The sequence below is a fragment of the Hypanus sabinus genome, chromosome 26 (genome assembly GCF_030144855.1).
Source record: "Hypanus sabinus isolate sHypSab1 chromosome 26, sHypSab1.hap1, whole genome shotgun sequence".
Lineage (NCBI taxonomy): Eukaryota > Metazoa > Chordata > Chondrichthyes > Myliobatiformes > Dasyatidae > Hypanus > Hypanus sabinus.
Window position 1 is genome coordinate 5,716,952 of NC_082731.1, and position 23,004 is coordinate 5,739,955.

The 23,004-nt window shown below is 45.0% G+C and overlaps 1 protein-coding gene across 1 annotated transcript in view; it reads left to right on the plus strand.

Moving 5' to 3' along the window:
- The window catches only part of LOC132381557 (neuroblast differentiation-associated protein AHNAK-like), a 296,622-nt gene extending 274,246 nt beyond the window's left edge, over nucleotides 1–22,376 (plus strand). Inside the window, exons 7-8 of the mRNA XM_059951058.1 lie at nucleotides 2,909–3,102; nucleotides 12,050–22,376. Coding sequence (XP_059807041.1) covers nucleotides 2,909–3,102; nucleotides 12,050–18,226 — 6,371 coding nt within the window. The 3' untranslated portion in view covers nucleotides 18,227–22,376. The remainder of the gene's footprint in view (nucleotides 1–2,908; nucleotides 3,103–12,049) is intronic.
- Nucleotides 22,377–23,004: the final 628 nt, after the last annotated feature.

Below are 23,004 nucleotides of genomic sequence, written 5' to 3' on the forward strand. Positions count from 1 at the left end.
TGTCAATCCCTGAAAACAGTGATGAGCAAACCAGACCGGGCTGAGTCTGGAATCATGTCTTGATCAGACTGGATATGGAGGACTTTAATCAGAATCAGAGCTAGGTTTAGTATCATGTTGGGTTGCATAAAAACACAATAAATTACAGTAAGAAATATATATATATATGGTCACTATTACTGACATTTGAATTCCAAAAATAATTACATTCCATAATTGGTGTACTTGTGTGGATACGTGTGGAGGTGATGCCTTACGGCAGCAATAACAGGAAGGCTAATTGTTTTCTGGATTGTGATGACTGGGGAAGGGGGAATTGCAATGAGACTGGTCACCAGATTCTGAAGGTGCAACAGGCAACAAAGATGGCAAATTACATCTGTCCTTCCTGGTGAGGGGATTTAGATAGAGGAGCAGGGATGTCCTGCTTGGTGAGTCCACACTCTGAGTACTAGCAGCATGAACCTTGAATTATCCAGTAACTGCTCCCCCTTCTCTCCCTTTTCCCTTTATTCTGATTCATCTATTTCCCTTTGCTCATGTTCTCCACCTGTCATCGCCCATACACTCTCCTATCAATGTCCCTCTCCAGCTCGCCCCTCGTTATTCCATGCACTTTGTATCAGATTCCATCACTTCAACTCTTGGTCACTTCCTCTTATCACCTGACATCCTTCCCAGTCCCTCTCCTCAGCCATCGACTGACAACCTCCTCACCTGGATCCAGCACATCACCCATAGGAGTAATGTATAAGAATTTGAACCCATACTCAATTACATTGAGGGAGCATCTCCTAGAAACGAGCAATATTCTGATAGGACTGGGCAGATGAGATGCAGGATGGATGATCCTGATGGCTAGTGGTCCAGGACTAGGGGTCATTTAATGGGTAAGGGGTGAGCTTTTTAAGAATGGGACAAGGAGAAGGTTCTTCCCCTGAGAGTGATAATCTTGGAGGATTCTCTTCAACAGGATGTGGGTGAAGTCATATCATTAAACACATTCAGAGAGGAGTTGGGATGTTTTCTAAGGGCTATACGGGTAGAGGGATAAGGAGGGAAGGTTGGAACTGGGACTGAATATAGAAGATCTGCCATGATCAAATTATATGGTATAGCAGTCTTGAAGGGCCAAATGGCCTACTCCTGCTACTGTCTAAACTTGCACATTCCTCAGTTCCACAGTTGTTCTCAAACTCACGTCCCTTTAAATTCAGTAACTTAACCACCCCTGGAGCTTGGGACTAGGACAGCCCTACGGGCGGTAGTCAACTTGGGGGAGGTCCAGGAGACAGGAATTGGAAGAGGGCAATGATCACTGGTGATGGGAGGAGGCTGCCGAGATAGCAATGGACACGATCTTATGATCAATAATTTCAAACTCCAACAGTTCTTAGAACGTGACCTCTTCCCTCTGTTACTCTAACCCTCTGTGACCTTTACCCTCTGTTACCCTAACCCTTGTTACCCTTGTCTCATGGTAAACTACAATGTTTGCACTCTCTCATTTTACCCTTTCCGACCTCTTTCCCCTTTCACCTATTAATTTCCTTTAGTCTCAGATTTATTTATTGGCGTTCTCCAGTGGGAGCAATGCCGATCTTATTTCCCCCATTTCAGTCAGCTCACTGCACACTAATCAGTTAATCAGGGCAGCCACTAATTTGGGACAACTCCTAAAGAACAAAAACTAAATGAGAAAATTGCAGCGACTCTCTTTGCTTACTTGGGACATCATTCCACTTAATTGGGGTTGGAGACTGTTGTTGAACAGGTTCTAGCTAACGTTAGTCACGTGCACTTGTGTGGCTGTTAAGTGCTACACCGTGCTTAGAATGGTCAGTTTTTAAATGGTGTCAGTTGTGTGTATTTATGTTCAAACAGCAGTGATTTTTGTCACTGATGTCGAGGAGTAAGCAATTTAGAACTGTTTTGCTCACTGTGGTTTCAAGCAGTCAGGTTTGGAGATGTGAGAAAAGGCCAGCAGTGAAAATTAAACAATTTCACAACTTCAACAAGTCAGGACCTGGAAAGAATTGGAAGTTATCAACAATCATCTTGAATGTTACAATAACAATGAAGATTTGGAAAATGCAATTGTCGAAAGGATTGTATGAAGGCAGGCCATTATCTGTAATAGTGTCCGCACAGATTTTCTTCATTCTGTACACTGGATGAACCCCTCTGCCAATAACTAATACATAGCTTCATAGTACTGTAGTACTATTGGTAGTGTTCTAATTTGTTCCAAATTTTATTTAAATACATAATTTGTTACCTTTTTAACTATTTCCATGAAACTTCGGCTAATTGGGGCAGTGGCTTAATTGGGCTAAAATGTAGTGTCCCAGTGTGTCCCAGTTAACCGGAATCCATTGTATTTTATTTTCTGAATCACTTACCTGCTGAAATTCACCCATTTTCTTACATTTCATTGTCCCTTTCCTTATCCACTGAATGGTTTCCTCTTCATTCCTGTTCCTCTTTTCCATTCTTTTGACCCTTTTGTGTACCTGTATATAGGACAATAAACACACACAAAATGCTGGAGGAACTCAGCAGGCCTAGCAGCATGTGGAAAAAAGTACAGCTGATGCTTTGAGTCGAGACTCTTCTGCCCAAAGAATCTGGCCCAAAACATCGACTATGCTTTTTTTCCATAGAGGCTGCCTGGCCTGCTGAGTTCCCCCAGCACTTTGTGCATGTTGCTTGGATTTCCAGCATCTGCAGATTGTCTCTTGTTTGGTATAGGATGACAAATTTGACTTTGGCTTTGTTGGATGGGATCTCTCCTTGTGTCTCATGGTGGGAATCTGCTAGTGTTTGAAGTTCCCTCTCTGACATCTGCCCTCCCTCCCTCCCTTTCCATGTGCCTCTCCCTGACTATCACTGTGACTGTGTTCTGCAGGAGACCAGCTCCTCTGTGCCAAGGTCTACTTTGACAATGCCAAGTACGAGGATGTGGTGAGGATCCTGCAGAGTGCTGAACCATACAAAGTTGCTTTCTGCCTCAAGCGGACGGTGCCCAGTGCTGACGTGGCCATTTCTCCTGAGACTGGGAGCCTTGAACTGAGAGGGCCAGAAGCCAAAAAGACAAAGCTGGTAAGATTCTCAAGAATTTCAGATAATCCAGTACAGAAAAGTGGCAAATGTAAAGTAAGTTTACTATCAAAATACGTATAAAGAAAGCAAGACAGCAGCTTTGTTTTGTTAGGAGTTTGAGGAGATTTGGTTTGTCTCCCAAAACATTGAACAGTGGAAAGCATTCTGACAGGCTACATCACTGTCTGGTAAGAGGGAGGGGACTACTGCACAAAATTGAAAGAAGCTACAGAAAGTTATAAAATTAGTCATCTCCATCATGGGTACTAGCCTCCGTACTATCTAAAGAGCAGTGCCTCAGAAAAGTGGTGTCCCCTACCACCCAGGACAGGCTCTCTTCTCATTTTTATTGTCAAGAAGGAGATACAGAAGCCTGAAGGCACACACCCAGCAATTCAGGAACAATTTCTTCCTCCCTGCATCCAAAAATGGACACTGAACCTATGAATACCACCTCACTTTTATTATTTCAGTTTTTGCACTGTTTTAAATTTAACTAATATACAGCTACATATTTACAGTAATTAATAATTTTCTCTATATTTTTCATGCATTACATTGCTGCAAAGTTAACAAGTTTCACAACATATGCCAGTGCTATTAAACCTGGTTATGATTCTGACTCTGAACATCTACACATGCAACCTCGCTTTCTTGCTGGCAATAAGAAGAATCAATGGAAAGGAGGTGGCAAATGAACTAAATGAGAACTTAGCATCAAACTTCACTGTGGAAGACACAAGCAGGTGTTGAAGGGTATGAGGGAAGAGAAGCGAGTGGGCCTGTAATGTGCTGTAGATTTCTATTATATGAAACCACTCTTCACTGCCTTTATTGGTTAAGGTACCGAGTTATGTTGCAGCACACCTCATATTCCATCCAGGTAGCCTCCAACCTGATGGCATTAACATTCATTTATCCTTCTGGTAATTTTCTCACTCCCTCGTTCCTTTACTCCCTTTCTCCCTGCCGGCCTTTCACCTTCCCCCGGTGCCTCTCCTCCTTCACTTTCCCATGGTCCACTCTTGTCTCCTATCAGAATCCTCCTTCTCCAGCCCTTTATCTTTCCCACCCACCACCTCCTAGTTCCTTCATTGCTACTCCCCCACCTGCCTGGCTTCTCTTATTACCTTCCATTCTCCATTCCCTCCCCCCCTCCCACCTTTTTGTTCTCGCATCCTTTCCATTCCCGAAGAATGATCTTAGCTCAAAATGTCAATGTGTCTTCATTTCCATAGATGCTGCCTGACCAGCTGAGTTCCTCCAGCATTTTGTGTATGTTGCCTATAATACTCTCGTCAGGTCACATCTGGAAGATTTCTTTCAAATTTCATACAAGAAAGGACACAATTAGAACAAAAATATCCTACAGTCCATTGCACAAGGGTTTCTGCAGATGCTGGGGAAACTCAGCAAGTCAGGCAGCACCTATGGGGGAGAATAGACAGTCAGGGTTTCGGGCCGAGACTCTTCATCAGGACTGGAAGCCAGAAACTAAGGTCCATCGGAGTGCAAGGTGGACTCAGGGGGCTGTACTGAGGTAGTGACTAGAATTGTGCAGGTTGGTTCAGGAACTTACTGGTTGAAGGGAAGGGGGTTTATAGAAGCTGGTGGTGTGGAATTTCAGTACCTCCTGCCTGAGGGTAGTTGTGAGAAGATGGCATGGCTTGATTAGTGGAGATCTTTGATGATGGATATTGCCTTCATGAGACAGTGATGGGTGGAATGTGCCCATGATGGGCATGCCCTTTTCTCACTGTTACCATCAGGAGGGATGTACAGAAGCCTACAGACACACACTCAGCGATTCAGGAACAGCTTCTTCCCCTCTGCCATCTGATTCCTAAATGGACATTGAATCTTTGGACACTACCTCACTTTTTAAAAAAAATACAGTATTTCTGCTTTTGCATGTTTAAAAAAATCTATTCATTATATGCAATTTATTTATTTATTATTATTATTTTTAGTTTATTTATTATTATTGTTTTTTTCCCCTGCTAGATTATGTATTGCATTGAACTGCTGCTGCTAAGTTAACAAATTTCACGTCACATGCTGGTGATAATAAACCTGATTCTGATTCTGACTCTGAGTACACGTCCTTCCTTTGTGTATGTTCAAAGTCATTTCTGTTGTAAGAAAGAATTACTACTTTTCTTTGTCCCATGCACGTCAAAACATAGAGTGAAATGTGTTGTTTGCATCTACCGGTCAAAGGATGTGCTGGGGACAGCCTGAAAGTGTCACCATGACTCTGGCAACCCTAACCCGTACATCTTTGGATAGTGAGAGGAAACTGGAGCACCTGGAGGAAACTCATGTGGTCACAGGGAGAACGTACGAACTCCTTGCAGGCAGGAGCAGGAATTGAACCCCAATTAGTGATTGCTGGGTTAGGAAGGCATTGCGCTAACCACTACAAACGAAAGGAAGGGGCAAGTGCAGCGGGCATCATCTGAGTGCACAGTCAGAGTGGTGATCATCGAGGCTTCCGTGAAGAGAGGTTTCCCTCAGAAAAAGGGAAGGAGAAAAAAGCTCTTCTCTTCTCTATATCCGTTCAGCTGGGTGGAGATGCCAGGTAGGGTAGTGCAGTGGGATGTGGGAAGTCAGGGAGACCTCCGGTGTCTCTGATGACTACAACTGCAAGAAGTGCTGCTTCTAACAATCTGCATTAAGGAGCTGGAGCTGGAAATGGATGAACTCTGGTTCATTCGGGAGGCTAATGCAGTGATAGGTAGGACATATGGAGAGGTAGTTACACCCAAGGTGCAGGACGCAGGGATGGGAGAAGTGTTAAGGAGCCAGTTCAGAGTATTCACGTGGCCATTCCCCCCCCAACAACTTTGGATACTGTTGGGGGAAATGACTTAACAGAGGAACCACAGACTGTAAGATTTAGGAGTAGAATTAGGCCACTCAGCCCATCAAATCTGCTCCACCATTCCATCATGGATGGTCATGGATCTCACTGTGCCAATGAGTGTAAGAATAGCATGATATAGCCATATATAACCATGTAACAATTACAGAACAGAAACAGGCCCCTTCGGCCCTTCTAGTCCGTGCCGAACACTTACTCTCACCTAGTCCCACTGACCCGCACTCAGCCCATAATCCTCCATTCCTTTCCTGTCCATATACCTATCCAATATTTTTTAATTGACAAAATTGAGCTTCCACTTCTACTGGAAGCTCATTCCACACAGCTACCACTCTCTGAGTAAAGAAATTCCCCCTCGTGTTACCCTTAAACTTCTGCCCATTAACTTTCAACTCATGTCCTCTTGTTTGAATCTCCCCTACTCTCAATGGAAAAAGCCTATCCATGTCAACTCTATCTATCCCCTTCATAATTTTAAATACCTCTATCAAGTCCCCCCTCAACCTTCTATGCTCCACAGAATAAAGACCTAACTTGTTCAACCTTTCTCTGTAACTTAGGTGCTGAAACCCAGGTAACATTCTAGTAAATCTTCTCTGTACTCTCTCTATTTTGTTGACATCTTTCCTATAATTTGGTGACCAGAACTGTACATAATACTCCAAATTTGGCCTCACCAATGCTTTGTACAATTTTAACATTAAATACCAACTCCTATACTCAATGATCTGATTTATAAAGACCAGCATACCAAAAGCTTTCTTCACTACCCTATCCACATGAGGTTCCACCTTCAGGGAACTGTGCACCATTATTCCTAGATCACTCTGTTTTACCTGCATTCTTCAATGCCCTACCATTTATTTTGCTTATTCCTAGCAAAATGTAGCACCTCACACTTATCAGCGTTAAACTTCATCTGCCATCTTTCAGCCCACTCTTCCAACTGGCCTAAATCTCTCTGCAAGCTTTGAAAACCTACTTCATTATCCACAACAGCACCTATCTTAGTATCATCTACATACTTACTAATCCAATTTACCACCCCATCATCCAGATCATTAATGTATATGACAAACAACATTGGACCCTGTACAGATCCCTGAGGCATACCACTAGTTACCGGCCTCCAACCTGACAAACAGTTATCCACCACTACTCTCTGGCATCTTCCATCTAGCCACTGTTGAATCCATTTTACTACTTCAATATTAATACCTAACGATTGAACCTTCTTAACTAACCTTCCATGCAGAACCTTGTCAAAGGCCTTACTGAAGTCCATATAGACAACATCCACTGCTTTACCCTTGTCAACTTTCCTAGTAACCACTTCAAAAAATTCAATAAGATTTGTCAAACATGACCCTCCATGCATAAATCCATGTTGACTGTTCCTAATCAGACCGTGTCTATCCAGATAATTATATATACCATCTCTAAGAATACTTTCCATTAATTTACCCACCACTGATGTCAAACTTACAGGCTGTTAATTGCTAGGTTTACTCTTAGAACCTTTTTTTAAACAATGGAACCACATGAGCACTCCGCCAATCCTCCAGCACCATCCCCATTTCTAATGACATTTGAAATATTTCTGTCAGAGCCCCTGCTATTTCTACATTAACTTCCCTCAAGGTCCTAGGGAATATCCTGTCAGGACCTAGAGACTTATCCACTTTTATATTCTTTAAAAGCGCCAGTACTTCCTCTTGCTTAATCATCATAGTTTCCATAACTACCCTACTTGTTACAGAGAAAGGTTGAACAAGTTAGGTCTTTATTTTTTGGAGCGTAGAAGGTTGAGGGGGAACTTGATAGAGGTATTTAAAATTATGAGGGGGATAGATAGAATTGACATGGATAGGCTTTTTCCATTGAGAGTAGGGTAGATTCAAACAAGAGAACATGAGTTGAGAGTTAATGGGCAGAAGTTTAGGGGTAACACGAGGGGGAATTTCTTTACTCAGAGAGTGGTAGCTGTGTGGAATGAGCTTCCAGTAGAAGTGGAAGCTCAATTTTGTCAATTAAAAAATATTGGATAGGTATATGGACAGGAAAGGAATGGAGGATTATGGGCTGAGTGCAGGTAGGTGGGACTAGCTGAGAGTAAGCATTCGGCATGGGCTGGAAGGGCTGAGATGGCCTGTTTTTGTGCTGTAATTGTTATATGGTTATATGATCAAGTTCACTTTGAAGTCTAAGGAGAAACTAAAATCCAATGTGTCAGTATTTCAGTGGAATAAAGGAAATTACAATGGCATGAGAGGGGACTTGGCCAAAGTTGACTGGAAAGGGATGCTAGCAGGAAGGACAGCAGAGCAGCAATAGCTAGAAGTTCTGTGAAAAATGAGGGAAGTGCAAGACAGATATATTCCAAATAAGAAGAAATTTTCAAATGGAAGAAGGACACTACCATGGCTGAGAAGTGATGTCTGAGCCAAAGTAAAAGCAAAAGAGAGGGTATGCAAGGAAGCCAAAGCTAGTGAAAAGGATTGGGAAACTCTTAAAAACTAGCAGAAGGAAACTAAGTAATTCATTAAGAAGGAAAAGATTAATTATGAAAGGAAGCTGGTGACTAATATCAACGAAGATACTAAAAGCTTTTTTAAGTATATAAAGGGTAAAAAAGAGTCAAGGGTAGATATAGGACCAATAGAAAATGATGCTGGAGATATTATAACGGGAGACGCAGAGATGGCAGAGGAGTGGAATGCTTGCTTTGCATCAGTTTTCACAGTGGAAGACATCTGCAGTATTCCGGACGTACAAGAGTGTCAGGGAAGTGAAGCACGTGCGGTGAAAATTACGACTGAGAATATGCTCAGGAAGCTTAATGGTCTGAGGGTGGATAAATCTCCCGGACCCAACGGAATGCACCCTCGGGTTCTGAAGGAAGTAGCTGGAGAGATTGCGGAGGCATTAACAATGATCTTTCAAGAATCGATAGATTCTGGTATTGTACTGGACGACTGGAAAATTGCAAATGTTACTCCCGCTAAGGGTGGGAGGCAGGAGAAAGGAAACTATAGACCTGTTAGCCTGATATCAGTGGTTGGGAAGTTGTTGGAATCAATGTTAGGGATGAGATTACGGAGTACCTGGAGTCATATGACAAGACAGGCCAAAGCCAGCATGGTTTCCTAAAAGAAAAATCCTGCCTGACAAGCCTACTGCAATTTTTGAGGAAATTACAAGCAGGGTAGACAAAGTAGATGCAGTAGATGTGGTTTACTTGAATTTTCAGAAATCCTTTGACAAAGTGCTGCTCATGAGGCTGCTTAGCAAGATAAGAGCCCATGGAATTACAGGGGAGTTACCAGCACAGGTGGAGCATTGGCTGATCAGCAGAACACAGAGAGTGGGAATAAAGGGATCCTATTCTGGCTGGCTGCCAGTTACCAGTGGAGTTCCACAGGGGTCATTGTTGGGACTGCTGCTTTTTACGATGTATGTCAATGTTCGGGACTAATGGATTTGTGGCTAAATTTGCCAATGATACAAAGATAGTTGGAGAGCAGATAGAGTTGAGGAAAGAGAGAGCTTGCAGAGAGACTTCGATAGTTTAGGAGAATGGGCAAAGAAGTGGCAAATGATATACAATGTTGGAAAGTGTATGGTCATGCACTTTGGTGGAAGAAATAAACAGGCAGACTATTATTTAGATGTGGAGAGAATTCAAAATGCAGCGATGCAAGGGGACTTGGGAGTCCTTGTGCAGGATACCCTAAAGGTTAACCTCCAGGTTGAATTTGTGGTGAAGAAGGTGAATGCAATGTTGGCATTCATTTCTAGAGGTAGTCAGAGGGTGGTAAATCTGTGGAATTTGTTGCCACGAGTGGCTGTGGAGGCCAAGTCACTGGGTGTACTTAAGTCAGAGATAGATAGATTCTCGATTAGCCAGGGCATCAAAAGGCATGCGGAGAGGGCAGAGGAGTGGAGATGACTGGAGGTATTGGATCAGCCCATGATTGAATGGCAGAGCAGATTCAATGGGCCGGATGGCCTACTTCTGCTCTTATATGGTCCCTTATGGTCATTCAACCCCATACACCTGCCGTCTTGCCATATCCGTTGATGATCTGACCGATCAGGAAACAATCAATTTCTAACGTAACTATACCCACAGATTTGGCCTCCACCACAGCCTGTGACAGAGCAGTCCACAGATTCACTACCCTCCGGCTAAAAAACACTTCCTCCTTACCTCTGCTCTAAAGGTTGGCTCCTCAGTTTTGAGGCTGTGCCCTCTAGTTCCGAATATAGAAGCATCCTCTCCACATCCACCCTATCTAGTCCTTTCAACTCTCTGAACCCTCTCTGGCACTGAGCCTACCTCAGAAGGGAAGGACTGGGGGCAGAGAGGCACGCTGTGGTGACAGGGGAATGGATAAGAGGTTCTATGGGCAAGAATGAGATTCCTGGATGGTATGTTGCCTGCTGGGTGCCAGGGTCCAGGATATCTCATTTCAAGACCACAGCGTTCTTAAACAGGAGGGTGAACAGCCAGCAATTGTGGTTCATGTAGATATCAATAACATGGATAGGATGAGTGACAAGGTTCTGCAGGGGGAATTCAGGGAGTTAGGTGCTAAGTTAAACGGTAGGACCTCGGGGGTTGTGATTTCAGAATTGCTACCCGTGCCACATGCTAGTGAGGCTAGAACTAGGAAGATTATAATAAGTGGCTTAGGGTTGGCATATGTACAAATCAGTGGATGTTGTGTACTTGGATTTTCAGAAGCTCTTTGACAAGGTTCCACACATGAGGCTGCTTTAGAAGCTACGAGCTACAGGAAAGATTCTAGCATGGATAAAACAGTGGCTGACTGACAGGAGGCAAAGAGTGGCAATAATGGAAGCCTTTTCTGCCTGGCTGTCAGTGACTGGTATTCCATGAAGGTCTGTGTTGGGACTGATTCTTTTTATGTTAAATGTCAGTGAGGTTGGACGATAGAATTGATGGCTTTGTTGCAAAGTTTACAGACAATATGAAGAGAGGTGTTGGTGTGAGGATGTAGGGAGCCTACAGAAGATTAGGAGAATGGGTATAGAAATGGCAGATGGAATACAATATTGAGAAGTGTATGGTCATGCACTTTGGTACAAGAAATGAAAGGATTGACTATTTTCTAAACAGAGAGAAAATACAATAAACTTAGGGTCAAAGGGACTTGGCAGTCCTTGTGCAGAATTCCCTAAAGGTTAATTTGCAGGTTGATTCTGTGGTGAGGAAGGCAAATGTAATGTTAGCATTCATTTCAAGAGGACTAGGATATAAGAGTAAGGATGTAATGTATAAAGCACTGATGAGGCCTGACTTGTTTCCTCAAGTTTCCCCAAGTATTGTGAGCAGGTTTGAGCCCCTTATCTTAGAGAGCATGTGCTGAAACTGAAGAGGGTTCGAGGAGGTTCATGAAAATGATTCCAGGATTGAACTGTTTGCCAAATGAAGAGTGTTTGATATCCCTGGGCCTGTATTTGCTGGAATTCAGAAGAATAAGGGGTGACCTCATTGAAACCTATTGAATGGTGAAGGGCTTTGATTGAGTGAATATGGTGAGGATGTTTCCTATGGTGGGAGAGTCTAAGACCAGAGGATCCAGCCTCAGAATCGAGGGGCATCCTTTTAGAATGGAGATGAGGAGGATTTTCTTTGGCCAGAGAGTGGTGAATCTGTGGAATTCATTGCCACAGGCAGCTGTGGGAGCCAAGTCTTTATGTATATTTAAGGCAGAGGTTGATAGGGCATGAAGGGATATGGGGAAAAAGCAGGAGATTAGGGCTGAGAGGAAAATTGGATCAATCATGATGGAATGACAGAGCAGAATCGATGGGCCAAATGGCCTAATTCTGCTCCTGTATCTTATGGCCTTATAGAACACAGGCTCAGAACCAATCAAATGCTCCTCATATGTTAACTCTTTCAGTCCTGTGACCATTCTGCCTCTTCCTCTGGTTTAATGTTCCAGGTAAACTTTACCCAATGTTGACCATCTCCAATGTTATTGTGCGATACCGTAGCTGAATTCTGATGACAGATGTTGTGTCTCTGTTTAGAGTGTCAAGAGCATCTCCCCTGTGAAGAAGACCAAGCAGCTGAAGAAGGGAAGGATCCTCAGCAAAGATGAGGCAGCTGTGGAACTAGATGTGCCAGTGGACGTGGAGTTTGCTTTCCCCAAGTTCTCCAGGTTTAAAAGATTGAGTATCACCTCCCCCAAAGATGAGGCAGCTTTGAAAGGTGAGGGCACGGTGAGACACCCCGAGGTGGAAGCTGAGCTTTCCTTTGGAGAGGGGCAGATTAAGGGCAAGAAGAAGAAGATCAGGTTCCCAGGATTCCGTGTGAGTGATCCCGGGAAGGTCAAAGTCGAGGTTGGCATGGAACCGAAGGAGAAAGCTGCTGTCTTGGCAAAACCACCGCAGGTCGCAGAGGAGGACCAGGAGGTGAAGAAAAAAATTAAAATGCCTTCATTTGACCTGACGAAAAAGGAGAAGATAGAAGCTCCAAGTCCAAAGGCAAAAGTGGGAGTCTTGGCTGACGGAGGAACGGCTGAGAGCAAGTTACTGCTGGGGCTCCCAGTGCAAGCTCCAAAGCTTGAACTAGATATTGGATTACCGAAGGCTGACATTGAGGTCAAAGGCCCTTCAGCTGAAGGGGAAGTCGATGCAAAAGGACCCGGCTTTAAGGTAAAAATGCCCTTGCTTGAACTGATAGGTGTGGAGGGAATGGACACAAAACACAAAGCAGAGAGCAAGGAGGCAGGAGGTCAAGTGGAAGGGTCAGAGGGCAAGCTGAAAATGCCTGCCATTGACATTTCTGTACCGAAAATAATGCCGTGTGAAGAAGATGTAACTGTATCAGGGGTTGAGATTGCTGTCGGCAGCTCTAAGACACTTGGGCTGGAAGGAAAGATAAAAGAAATTGCACAGAAGGTCACGACAATTGACATCTCAGCCCCCAAGGTACCAGATGTTGATATTAGTCTACAAAAGGTTGCAGTAGAACTCCCCACTGTGGGACCTGGGCCGTGGGACTCTGCGACCACAAAGGCTGATGCCCAGAAGTCTAAAATCACCATCGAAGGACCCGAAACAAGACTGAAGATGCCCAAGGTCTCACTTCCAGAATTTGGCATCTCTGCCAAGGAAAGCACGGCAGAGGCAGCTCCAGAGGTTTCGGGCCCTGTGATAAAGATGCCAAAGGTTGAAGTTTCCATGCCCAAAGTGAAACTAGACGAGGCCCGAGCTGATGTTCCCATGCCAAAGACAGAAGCTGGGGTGTCTGGGTTGCATGTTTCCAAGGTTAAACTTGATATTAAGGGCCCTCAGTCGGAAGATCATGAGGCCAAAATGAAGCTCCCATCAGTGAAGGTGCCAACCATTGACATCGCGGTGCCCAAGGTCACACTGCCAGATGTTCAGCTTCCGGTGGGTAAGGCAGATGTCGCACCAGATGGGAAAGCAGCAAAAGTGTCAGGGGTTGGGCAGCAGCCGGAGGGATTTGACCTGAAGCTGAAAGTACCAAAAGTTTCCCTCCCAAAGTTGTCAGCCGGCGGGAAAGAAGTGGAGGCGGGCGCCAAGGTAGCCACGGATGGAGAGGATGCCAAGCCCAAGCCTCCCATGATAACCATGCCCAAGTTTGAGATTGCCATTCCCAGAATGAAGCCTGCAGAAGTGGAGATGGGAACTTGTGTGGACGCTGAGGTCAAAGATTCAGGCTTCACAATGGGGAAACTGCCCGGTGTCAAAATGCCCAGCCTGGACATATCTGCACCCAAGGTGAAGATCCCTGATGTTAACGTACACCTTCCATCAGGGAGAGCCGAAGCCCTGACTGCTGAAGGAGGTGGGGACCAACCATCCGAATCGAGCTTAGAAGGCTTTGAGCTGCAGTTGAAAGTGCCAAAAGTCTTGCTCTCCTCGTTTGGTACGTCACCTAGCAGCAAGGAGGCAAAAGCTGAACCGAGTAGCCCCAAAGGCGGCTCTAAAATGCCCACTGTTGATCTGTCAGCGTTCAAGGTCAAAGTCCCTGAAGTTGATGTCCGCCTTCTGAAAGGAAAAGCAGATGCTCCTGCTACCAAGTCACCGAAGACTGATGTGGCCAGTGGCGTGCCAAAGGCTACCATGGAAGGACCTGAGGTCACTCTTCAGCTCCCAAAGTTATCACTCCCAAAGTTTGATATTTCCATTAAAGACAAAGAGGCTGAAGCAGAGGTGAAGGCAGCCAAGGAGACAGATGCTGATGCAAAATGCCCGGCACTTAAAATGCCTAAATGTGAAGTAGCTGTACCCAGAATGAGACTGAGTGAGGCGGAGGTGTTTGCCCCAACAGCAGAGACAGATGTCAAAAGGGAAACAAAGATCTCAAAGGGGAAAATTGAAGTGGAAGATGCAGAAACAAAAGTGAAGATGCCTTCGGTGAAACTGCCCACAATCGACACGTCAGCTCTTCAGGTTAAGGTCCCAGAAGTTGACATAAATCTGCCGTCAGTGAAGTCACCTTTCTCCATTGAGCACGATTCCAAAGTTGACAGTGGTGGAATTAAGGTGGAAGGGCCCGATGCTAAAGTGAAGATGCCCAAAATATCTCTCCCAAAGTTTGATTTGAAAGGTAAAGAGGTGGGGAGAGATGGGAACATGCCAGAAGCTGAGCTGAAGGTGAGCCATGTTGAGGGAAAGGTCCAGGCCAAAGGAAAGGCTCTCGACTCAGGTGTCAAAGAAGGTGTAGATATAGATGACGTAAAGCTGAAAGGGAAAGAGGGAAGGTTTAAGATGCCAAAGATCAAAATGCTTTCTTTTGGGACTTCCAAAAAATATGAAGAGGACGTCAATATCCCAGTCCCTAGTGGAAAGTCTCCTGAAGTCAAGGCCAAAACAGGATCTTTGAGTGCAGAAGCAGATGGGTCTGGCAGCAAACTGAAAATTCCCAAAGTACAGATGCCCTCGATTGGGATCTCGGTGCCTGAGATAAGGAGGCCGGGGGCAGAGGTTGATGTTTCGGAAGTGGACCTGAAGACTTACGGGGGGGAGTTAAAGATTCCAAAAGTGAAAGTCGATGCGGAAGTGGGTGATCCCAAGGAGAAACAGAAGCTCCCATCAATGAAGATGCCAGCGATTGACATTCCAATGCCCAAGGTAAAGGCACCTGACGTTGACCTCAGTTTCCCCATGCCGAAGATCGACACCACTCTCAGAGGAACGGAGGGTGAGGCCACTTTAATAAGCTCTGAAGCTGATGAGGCAGCCTTCAAACTGAAGATGCCCAAGCTGGAATTGCCCAAGTTTGGGGTGTCTGAGTCAAAGGATAAGGAACCAGGGGAAGACACCTCCAGCCCAGGGGTAGGTGAGGCTGACGGCAAGGGTACAAGCTTCAAAACAAGAATGCCCAAGATTGACATTTCCCTCCCTAAAGTTAAACCATCAGATGCTGACATCGATATGGATGCTTCCCTCCTCGAGGCTGAAGGGCCTGTGGCAGAGGAAAGGTTTAAAATGCCTGGTTTTACATTGCCAAAGATCTCGCCACCAAAACTGAAAGCTCCCAAAATCGATATTAACTTCAGTCACTCCAAAGACAAGAGCGATTCCTCTGACCTCAAAGTTGACACAGAGGAGTCGGGGGCTGAATTTAAGCTAAAGATGCCTCAGGTGTCCTTGCCGAGTTTTGGGTTGTCTGGGGCGGGGGCAGAGAAGGTGGAAGTCAGCCTCCCCATGGAGAAACCCAAGCCAAAAGTGAAAGAGGAAGTTAAATCTCACCTGGTGGGAGGAGAGGGACAGGAAGGGCAAGAGGATAAAATCATTGGTGGGATCATTAAAATGCCCAAGTTTCGAATGACAACATCGAAAGACAAGGCCTTAGAGGACACAACTGAAGCAACTAAATCTGAAACAGAAACAGAGGGAGGCAAGTTGAAACTGAAACTGCCAAAAATTGGGATCTTGTCAAAATCCGCCGAGATGGAAGCTGACCTGGAGATGGAAGGCTTGGAAGGAAAAGGCAAAGAGTCCAAACTGAAAATGTTTGGCCTGTCTCCTGGGAAAGACCAGAAAGGTGAAGTGGGAGAGTCCGGGCAGGCAGAAGGGGATTCCGAAGGAGCTAAGTTCAAGGTTAAGATTCCGTCAGTTACTATTGCAGCTCCAAAGATGAAAGGACCAGATGCTGACCTGGATGTCAATTTTCCAAAAGGCAAGGACTCTTCTGTTAACCATGAAATCAAAGGTGTAGCAAAGGAAGGGAGGGTTGAGATCTCAGTCCCCGTTATTAGCTCTGACAGTTCGGAATCCAGGTTTAAAATGCCCAAGCTGACCATGCCTGATTTTGGGATGTCCGGGAGTGGCAGGAAAGATGACGATGGAATGGTGACAGGGAAGGTGAAGGAATTCCGAAGGTCGAAGGGCGAGGCGGACGTTGATGGGTCAGACGTGGATGCTGAGAGCAAGCTCCAGGTGCTGAAGGTGAAGATGCCGAAAGTCGAGATTGGCTTTACCAAAGATGAAACTTCCACAGGTGATAAAGCTGAGATTGGAGCAGGCCAGAAGCCTGGCGGAGACATCACTGGATCGGGAGCGATGTCCACAAAGGTGCCCTTTAAAATGCCCAGTGTGGAAATCTCATCCCCTAAAACCAGTGACTTATGTGCTGGGATGGAAAAAGGTGGTGACGACGTTGGCCTGCCGCTCGCAGAGGGAAAAGGAACTCTTCGTGAGGTTGATGCTGATGCTCTTGAGCTGAAGGTACCCAAGGTTACATTGCCCTCATTTGGATCCTCCAAGCAGAAGGTCCAAGGAGAACCTGGAGACAGAAGCAGCTCTGGGGCTAAAATAGACATTAAAGGTCCCCAGGTTCAGGTGGAGGCAGGGGGCGTCTCGGAGAGTATGCTAAGCAAGCTAAAAAATAAAATGCCAAACGTCGGAGTGGAGTTATCCGGTGGTAAGGAGCAAGAGGAGGCGGGCTCATCCACAGCTGTTGCTGACACAAAGGGTCGGGCAGTCAGTTCTCAGTGGGGCGCGGGGCTTGAGGGACCTGATGCAGAGTTGAAAACCGACAAAACCAGGAAGCAGCTGCTTGGCTTTTCTGTGTCAAAACCGAAGAGTCCTGAGGAACGTGTGAGAAGCAAGGCCAGGGACCGCAGTAGGTCACCAGCTGAGTCAGGCAGTGCAGAGGCCAAGCTGAAGATGTCCAAGGTGAAGATGCCCAGTTTTGAAATCTTGAGGCCAAAGGGTAAAACCACGGAGTTCAATGGAAACGGAGAGCGGGGTGATTCAACGAGGAAGGGAGAGTGGGAGATTCAAACCCCCTGGAAAAACGGTGCCAGAGTTGAGGAAACTGATGAGCCAGACAGCCTGGATGGGAAATCAAAAATGAAGCTGAAACTGCCAAAGGTTAGTTTCACACCTATTAAATCACCCGCTGTTAATATAATGACGGGGGAGGCACCAGCAGTTCACATTAATGGGGATAGCGAAGAGTCTGGAAGCCCCGGAAAAATGGGGAGAATAAAACTTCCAAAAGTTGAGTTTTCCTCACCCTATCAGAAGGTCAAGGATAGTGACAACGAACTGAACCTTCAGCTGGTCAAAACAGAGATGTCCATCTCCAAGGATGACGCAGGCCCCCAAGCCCATTCTGATCAGTCCTTCAGGACCTCCTCTCCTCGAGCTAACAGAGAGGATGTGAGGGGTTCAAAAATCAAAGCACCTAAAATCAGCTTCTCTGGGTTCAGAAAGAAGAGCGGTGAAAAAGCTGGGTCCGACGAAGACACGGAAATGTCAAATCTGGTAACATCAACCGCCAGGATGGAGCTGGTATCCCAGGATTCGGGAGGAGATACTGGTCACACAAAGTCTAAAAGCATACTGGGCTTTACTTCTGGCAAGTCTAAAGATGTGTCAGCCACAGGAAAAGAGCCCAAAGCAAAGGGCAGCCCAGGGGATGAGAGGGAACAGGCAGACAGCAAAGACAAGTCGGCCAAGTTCAAGCTCCCAAAGTTGTCCCTTGGCAACAAGTCCAGCTCTCTGGAGTATGAAAACAACACCCACTTGGAGGGGCAACAGGAGAGTGAGGAGGGTACAACGCGACTCTTTAAACTGCAGATGCCTAAAGTGGGCTTCACAACTATCTACCAGGAGCGCAATTCAGAGGAGAAGATCGTGGGGGAGATTAGTTCTGTGATTATGTCAAAGAGCAAAAGACAGGTGAAAGCTGGAACTTCGGCTGACAAATCAACCAGCATTTAAGTGAAGCCCGGAAACAGCGGGTGCTGAAGGCCTGAGATGCGGGTCAGAGACTAGACTGCTTTCGACAGAAGCCCCCCTTCTTCGGGCTCAGCTTTAACAGCATTCCTGTGTGATAGAACCTGGACAGACGATGGTTTCGATGTACTGGAACTGACGAAAGAAACTAAACTGTCCATTGTAGTACCAGCACTAACACGTTACAGTAGAGATTGCTGAAGCAACTACCATGTGACTAACAATGTGTACAAGTTCTCTCACAGACACTGGTCCCTCATCCTCTGCTGGCAGCTTCCAAACCTGCTTAGATTAGCAATAAAAATATAATGATTTAAATATGTTAAATATGGATTAAAAATGCAGGGTTAAGCTTTTATCTAATGAGTAAAAGGTAAACAGTGGCCTATTCCCTTTTGGTGACGATGAGAGATATCTTGAGGAAGAATCAGTCAGAGGGACTTCCCGCAGCGAGGGGGGTGAGGTCATCAGACAGAGGGGTTCCCATATACAGAGGTGAGGCAATCGTACAGCAAAGCGGGGCATCTAGAGGATCACAAACAAGAGAAAATCTGCAGATGCTGGAAATTGAATAATACACTCAAAAAGCTGGAGGAGCTCAGCAGGCCTGGTGAAGAGTCTCGGCCCAAACATCGACTGTTTATTCTTTTCCATGGATGTTGCCAGGCTTACTGAGTTCCTCCAGCACTTTGTGCGTACAACTAGAGGTTGAGTGGATTCTATGAGGTGACAGGATTGAATAGATCCCAGGAAGTAATTGGAGGTGCATGAGTCGCACAAGGTGAGAGGGAGGAAGTGATGGATCCCAGTTTTATTCAGTAGATCATAGGCTGACTGGGCTTTGTCACTTTGGCCTATTTTACCCACTCCAGGCATCCTGACTCAATGAATGTATTCAACAGTGATGATGTCTTGTCCTAAGTGCAGTGGGATTAGTGGGTAAGAGGGCACAATTGGGCAGAGAAGGAGACCAACAAGTCATCTAACTCCACCAATAACTGTAGGACTCGCATGAGTTCATTCGGGTACTGATTGAGAAAAGTGAGCACCAACAATTCTCATCAGCATCAGAATTCATTTGACTCCAGCTTTTAGGATATGTTTCATGTGCATACGATTAAGACCATAAGACACTGGGGCAGAATTGGGCCAGTCAGCCCATTGAGTCTGCTCTGCCATTTCATCATGGCTAATTTATTATTCCTCTCAACCTCATTCTCCTGCCTTCTCCCCGTAACCTTTGAAGCCCTGACTAATCAAGTACCTCTGCTTAAAATATACAAAATGACTTGGCTTTCACAGTCGTCTATATTCATAAATTCCACAGATTTATTACCTTCTGGCTGAAGGAATTCCCCCACATTTTAGTTAAGCTCACTGAAGAAGTTGTCAATCCAGAGCAGAGAAGGTTTACCCCTGAACTCATTGTTGGCCAATGGAAGCCCATTGAAGAAATCAATGAGAAATTGGTCCTCAGTCACAAAGGAACAGGAGTAGGCCACTCGGCCCATCAAGCCTCTCTAGCCATTCGCTATAATCACAGCTGATCAGCTCCTGGCCTTTCTCATTACTAGCTGTAAAGAACAGAGATGAGGAGGAATTTCTTTAGCTAGAGGGTGATGAATCTCTGGAATTCATTGCCACAGGTGGCTGCAGAGACCAACTCAATGGGTATATTTAAAGTGGAGGAAAATGGGTTCTTGATTAGTCAGGGCATCAAAGGTTATGGGGAGAAGGCAGGTGAGTGGGGTTGAGAGGGATAATAAATCAGCCATGATGGAATGATGGAGCAGACTCGATGGGCCAAATGGCCTAATTCTGTTCCTATATCTTATGTTCTAAATGCACAAGATAGGGCAGGTGCACAAGGAAATCCAACAAAATGATGCATTGTGTGGGTTACGCATTAAACTCACGTGACCAAGGATAAGTATCTAATCTGTGTGCGTGTTTGAATAAACACGTTGGGACTGACAACTGTAAAATGGTTTCATTATAGGGTATGCACAGATTGAATTGGATTAGCTCCTCAAGGCTCAGTGATGAAAGAAGGGTTAAGTAGGTTAAGATAAGGTGACAGTAGTTTAAATCAGCAGGTTTGCCAGTTAGTGAAAGTGATCCTTCTTACAGACTTCACCCCGACCAGCTTCGTAGCAACTTTTAATTCTTAGCTTCTTTGACACAATTCATGAACGTCATTCCCCAAGAGGCTGGTGTGTAGGGCCAACAGATACTGGAGTGATGCACAGTGGCCCCAACACTGACTGACCGGAGAGAATGAAGGATTTACTTTGGAGAATACAGCGATTTGCAGCGTTCTCTCCTCCTGCAAGCGCTCCGACATTCCTGCGTTTAATATTTTCTGTTCAAATAAAAATTAACCACTTTTAAAGTACTGAAGTTCTTTAAGTGCCTTGATATAGATACGTTCTTGTCATGTTTAAGAGGTATTTAATTCTCCAAGCCTGAATACGTGGCTGTTTCCCGATGTGATCCTATGTGGCATCACATTCTTCATCTGACTTTAATTGGGAGGAAATGCAGCAGGAGAGCTGACTGCTATATATTGTTTTATATACAATATATATTGTTATATACTGTATATATAACAATATATATATTGTTTTATATACACACGCACACACATGCACACGCGCAAACACACATACATGCACACACACTTTCTCTCTATTTTCTTTCTCTCTGATTTTCTTTCACACAATTCTTCTCTCATCCCCACATTCTCAGAGTCAAAGAAAAGTACAGCACAGAATCAGGCCCTTCAACCCATCTAGTCTGTGCTGAGCCATTTAACCTGCCTACTCCCATTAACCTGCACTGGGACCATAGCCCTCCATACCCCTACCATCCATGTACCTATCCAAATTTCTCTTAAACGTTGAAATTGAGCTGGCATGCACCACCTGTGCTGGCAGCTCATTCCACGCTCTCACAATCCTCTCAGTGAAGAAGGTTCCCCTCATGGTCTCTTTAAACTTTTCACCTTTCACCCTTAACCCATGACCTCTAATTGTAGAACCACCTAACCTCAGTGGGAAAGGCCTGCTTGCATTTACCCTGTCTATACCCCTAATAATTTTGTACACCTCTATCAAATCCATATAACTCAGACCTGGCAACACCCTTGTAAATTTTCTCTGGACTCTTTCAACCTTATTTATATCTTTCCTGAGGGTAGGTGACCAAAACTTCACACAATACTCCAGATTAAGCCTCATCAATGTCTTATACAACTTCAACATGACATCCCATCTCCTGTACTCAGTACATTGATTCATGAAGGCCAATGTGCCGGAAGATTTCTTTATGAATCTTCTACCAGTACTGCCACTTGTATTATGGATCTGCAATTCCAGATCCCTTTGGTCTCTGACACTCCTCAGTGCACCACCGTTCACTGTGCAAGGCCTACTCTAGCCTGGCTGGTCCTCCCGAAGTGCAGCACCTCAGGCTTCTCTCCATTGTCTCTCATTTTCTCTCACTTTTTCAATTTCACCATTTCTTGCTCTCTCACACTCTTTCTTTCTTGCTGTCTCTCTCTCTCTCTTTCTCTCTGGGACTACCTTCCCCAGTTCCACAATCAAGTGCAGACTGAGGAAACACAGTTTTTGTCATGTAGTACAGTGTCTGAGTGACCACGAAGGTCTGGCCTGGCCTGGCAGGTATCTTTAACCTGCCCACGCTCTTTCCTGCTCTATTTCACAGAACCTGCCATCATTGCAGATGAGCACTGCAGTCTAGGGCATACATACACTGCAATCATCTTTCTACCCCATGCCAATTGCATTATCATTTTCAATGCTTAGACACTGTACATATTAACAGCATGTTTTACATTAGATTCACATTCATGTTGCTGGACATGACAACAGATATCGTGATTATTTCCCCATGTCAGTAACATTTTTTGAAAATAAGCTGTTTTATAAAACCTTGTGAGAATGCAGCTGTGTATTTGAGCAAAGCCGACATGACTTTGGAGAATTAGATAACTCTCGGTCCCATCTATTGGGATTCTTTTGATCTTGTGATTGTAACATGTAAACTTAGTGTGGAATATATTTTTAATGAATAACTTTAACCATGAGTGGTAATAAAGATGAGAGAATGCTCACCTAGTTGTTTTCTGCAAGTCTGGTTATATCCACTGGGGTATGGGGCTCTTGGTGACTAACTACATGAAGCTGAGGAAAGGAAAGAGAGGAATGGCTCTGGTCACCCACCTCTAGGAAGTGCGTACCCCAGTTTCACTGAGCCCCAGTCCCATTTGTTGTCCTAAAGGAGACAGGGCCAGTACACGTTGTCCCATTGGACCGCAAACAATGCCAACTTACTCCTCTGCCACAAGGAGTTTCCTCTCACCTACCCAATCAAAACAATTCACAATACTGAAACCCGATTTTAAATCATCCTTAACTTCCTCTTCTTTTTGTAAAAAGCCTGTAATAGATCATTGTAACAGGCTCTTCAGCCCATCTAGTCAATGCTGACCCTGTGCCCACTAAGTTAGTCCCATTTGCTTGCATTTGGCCCCATATCCCTTTAAACCCCCTCCAATCTGTTTATTTATCCAAATGTACTTTCAATATTGCCATTATACTTGCTTCAACACTTCCTCTGGCAGCTTCTACGTGCACATTGCCTTCTGTGTGAATAAGTTGCCCGTCAGCTCCCCTCTCACCTTAACCCTTGTCCTCTGATTTTTAGCTCCCCTTCCCTGAGAATAATGTCCCAGCCTGCCA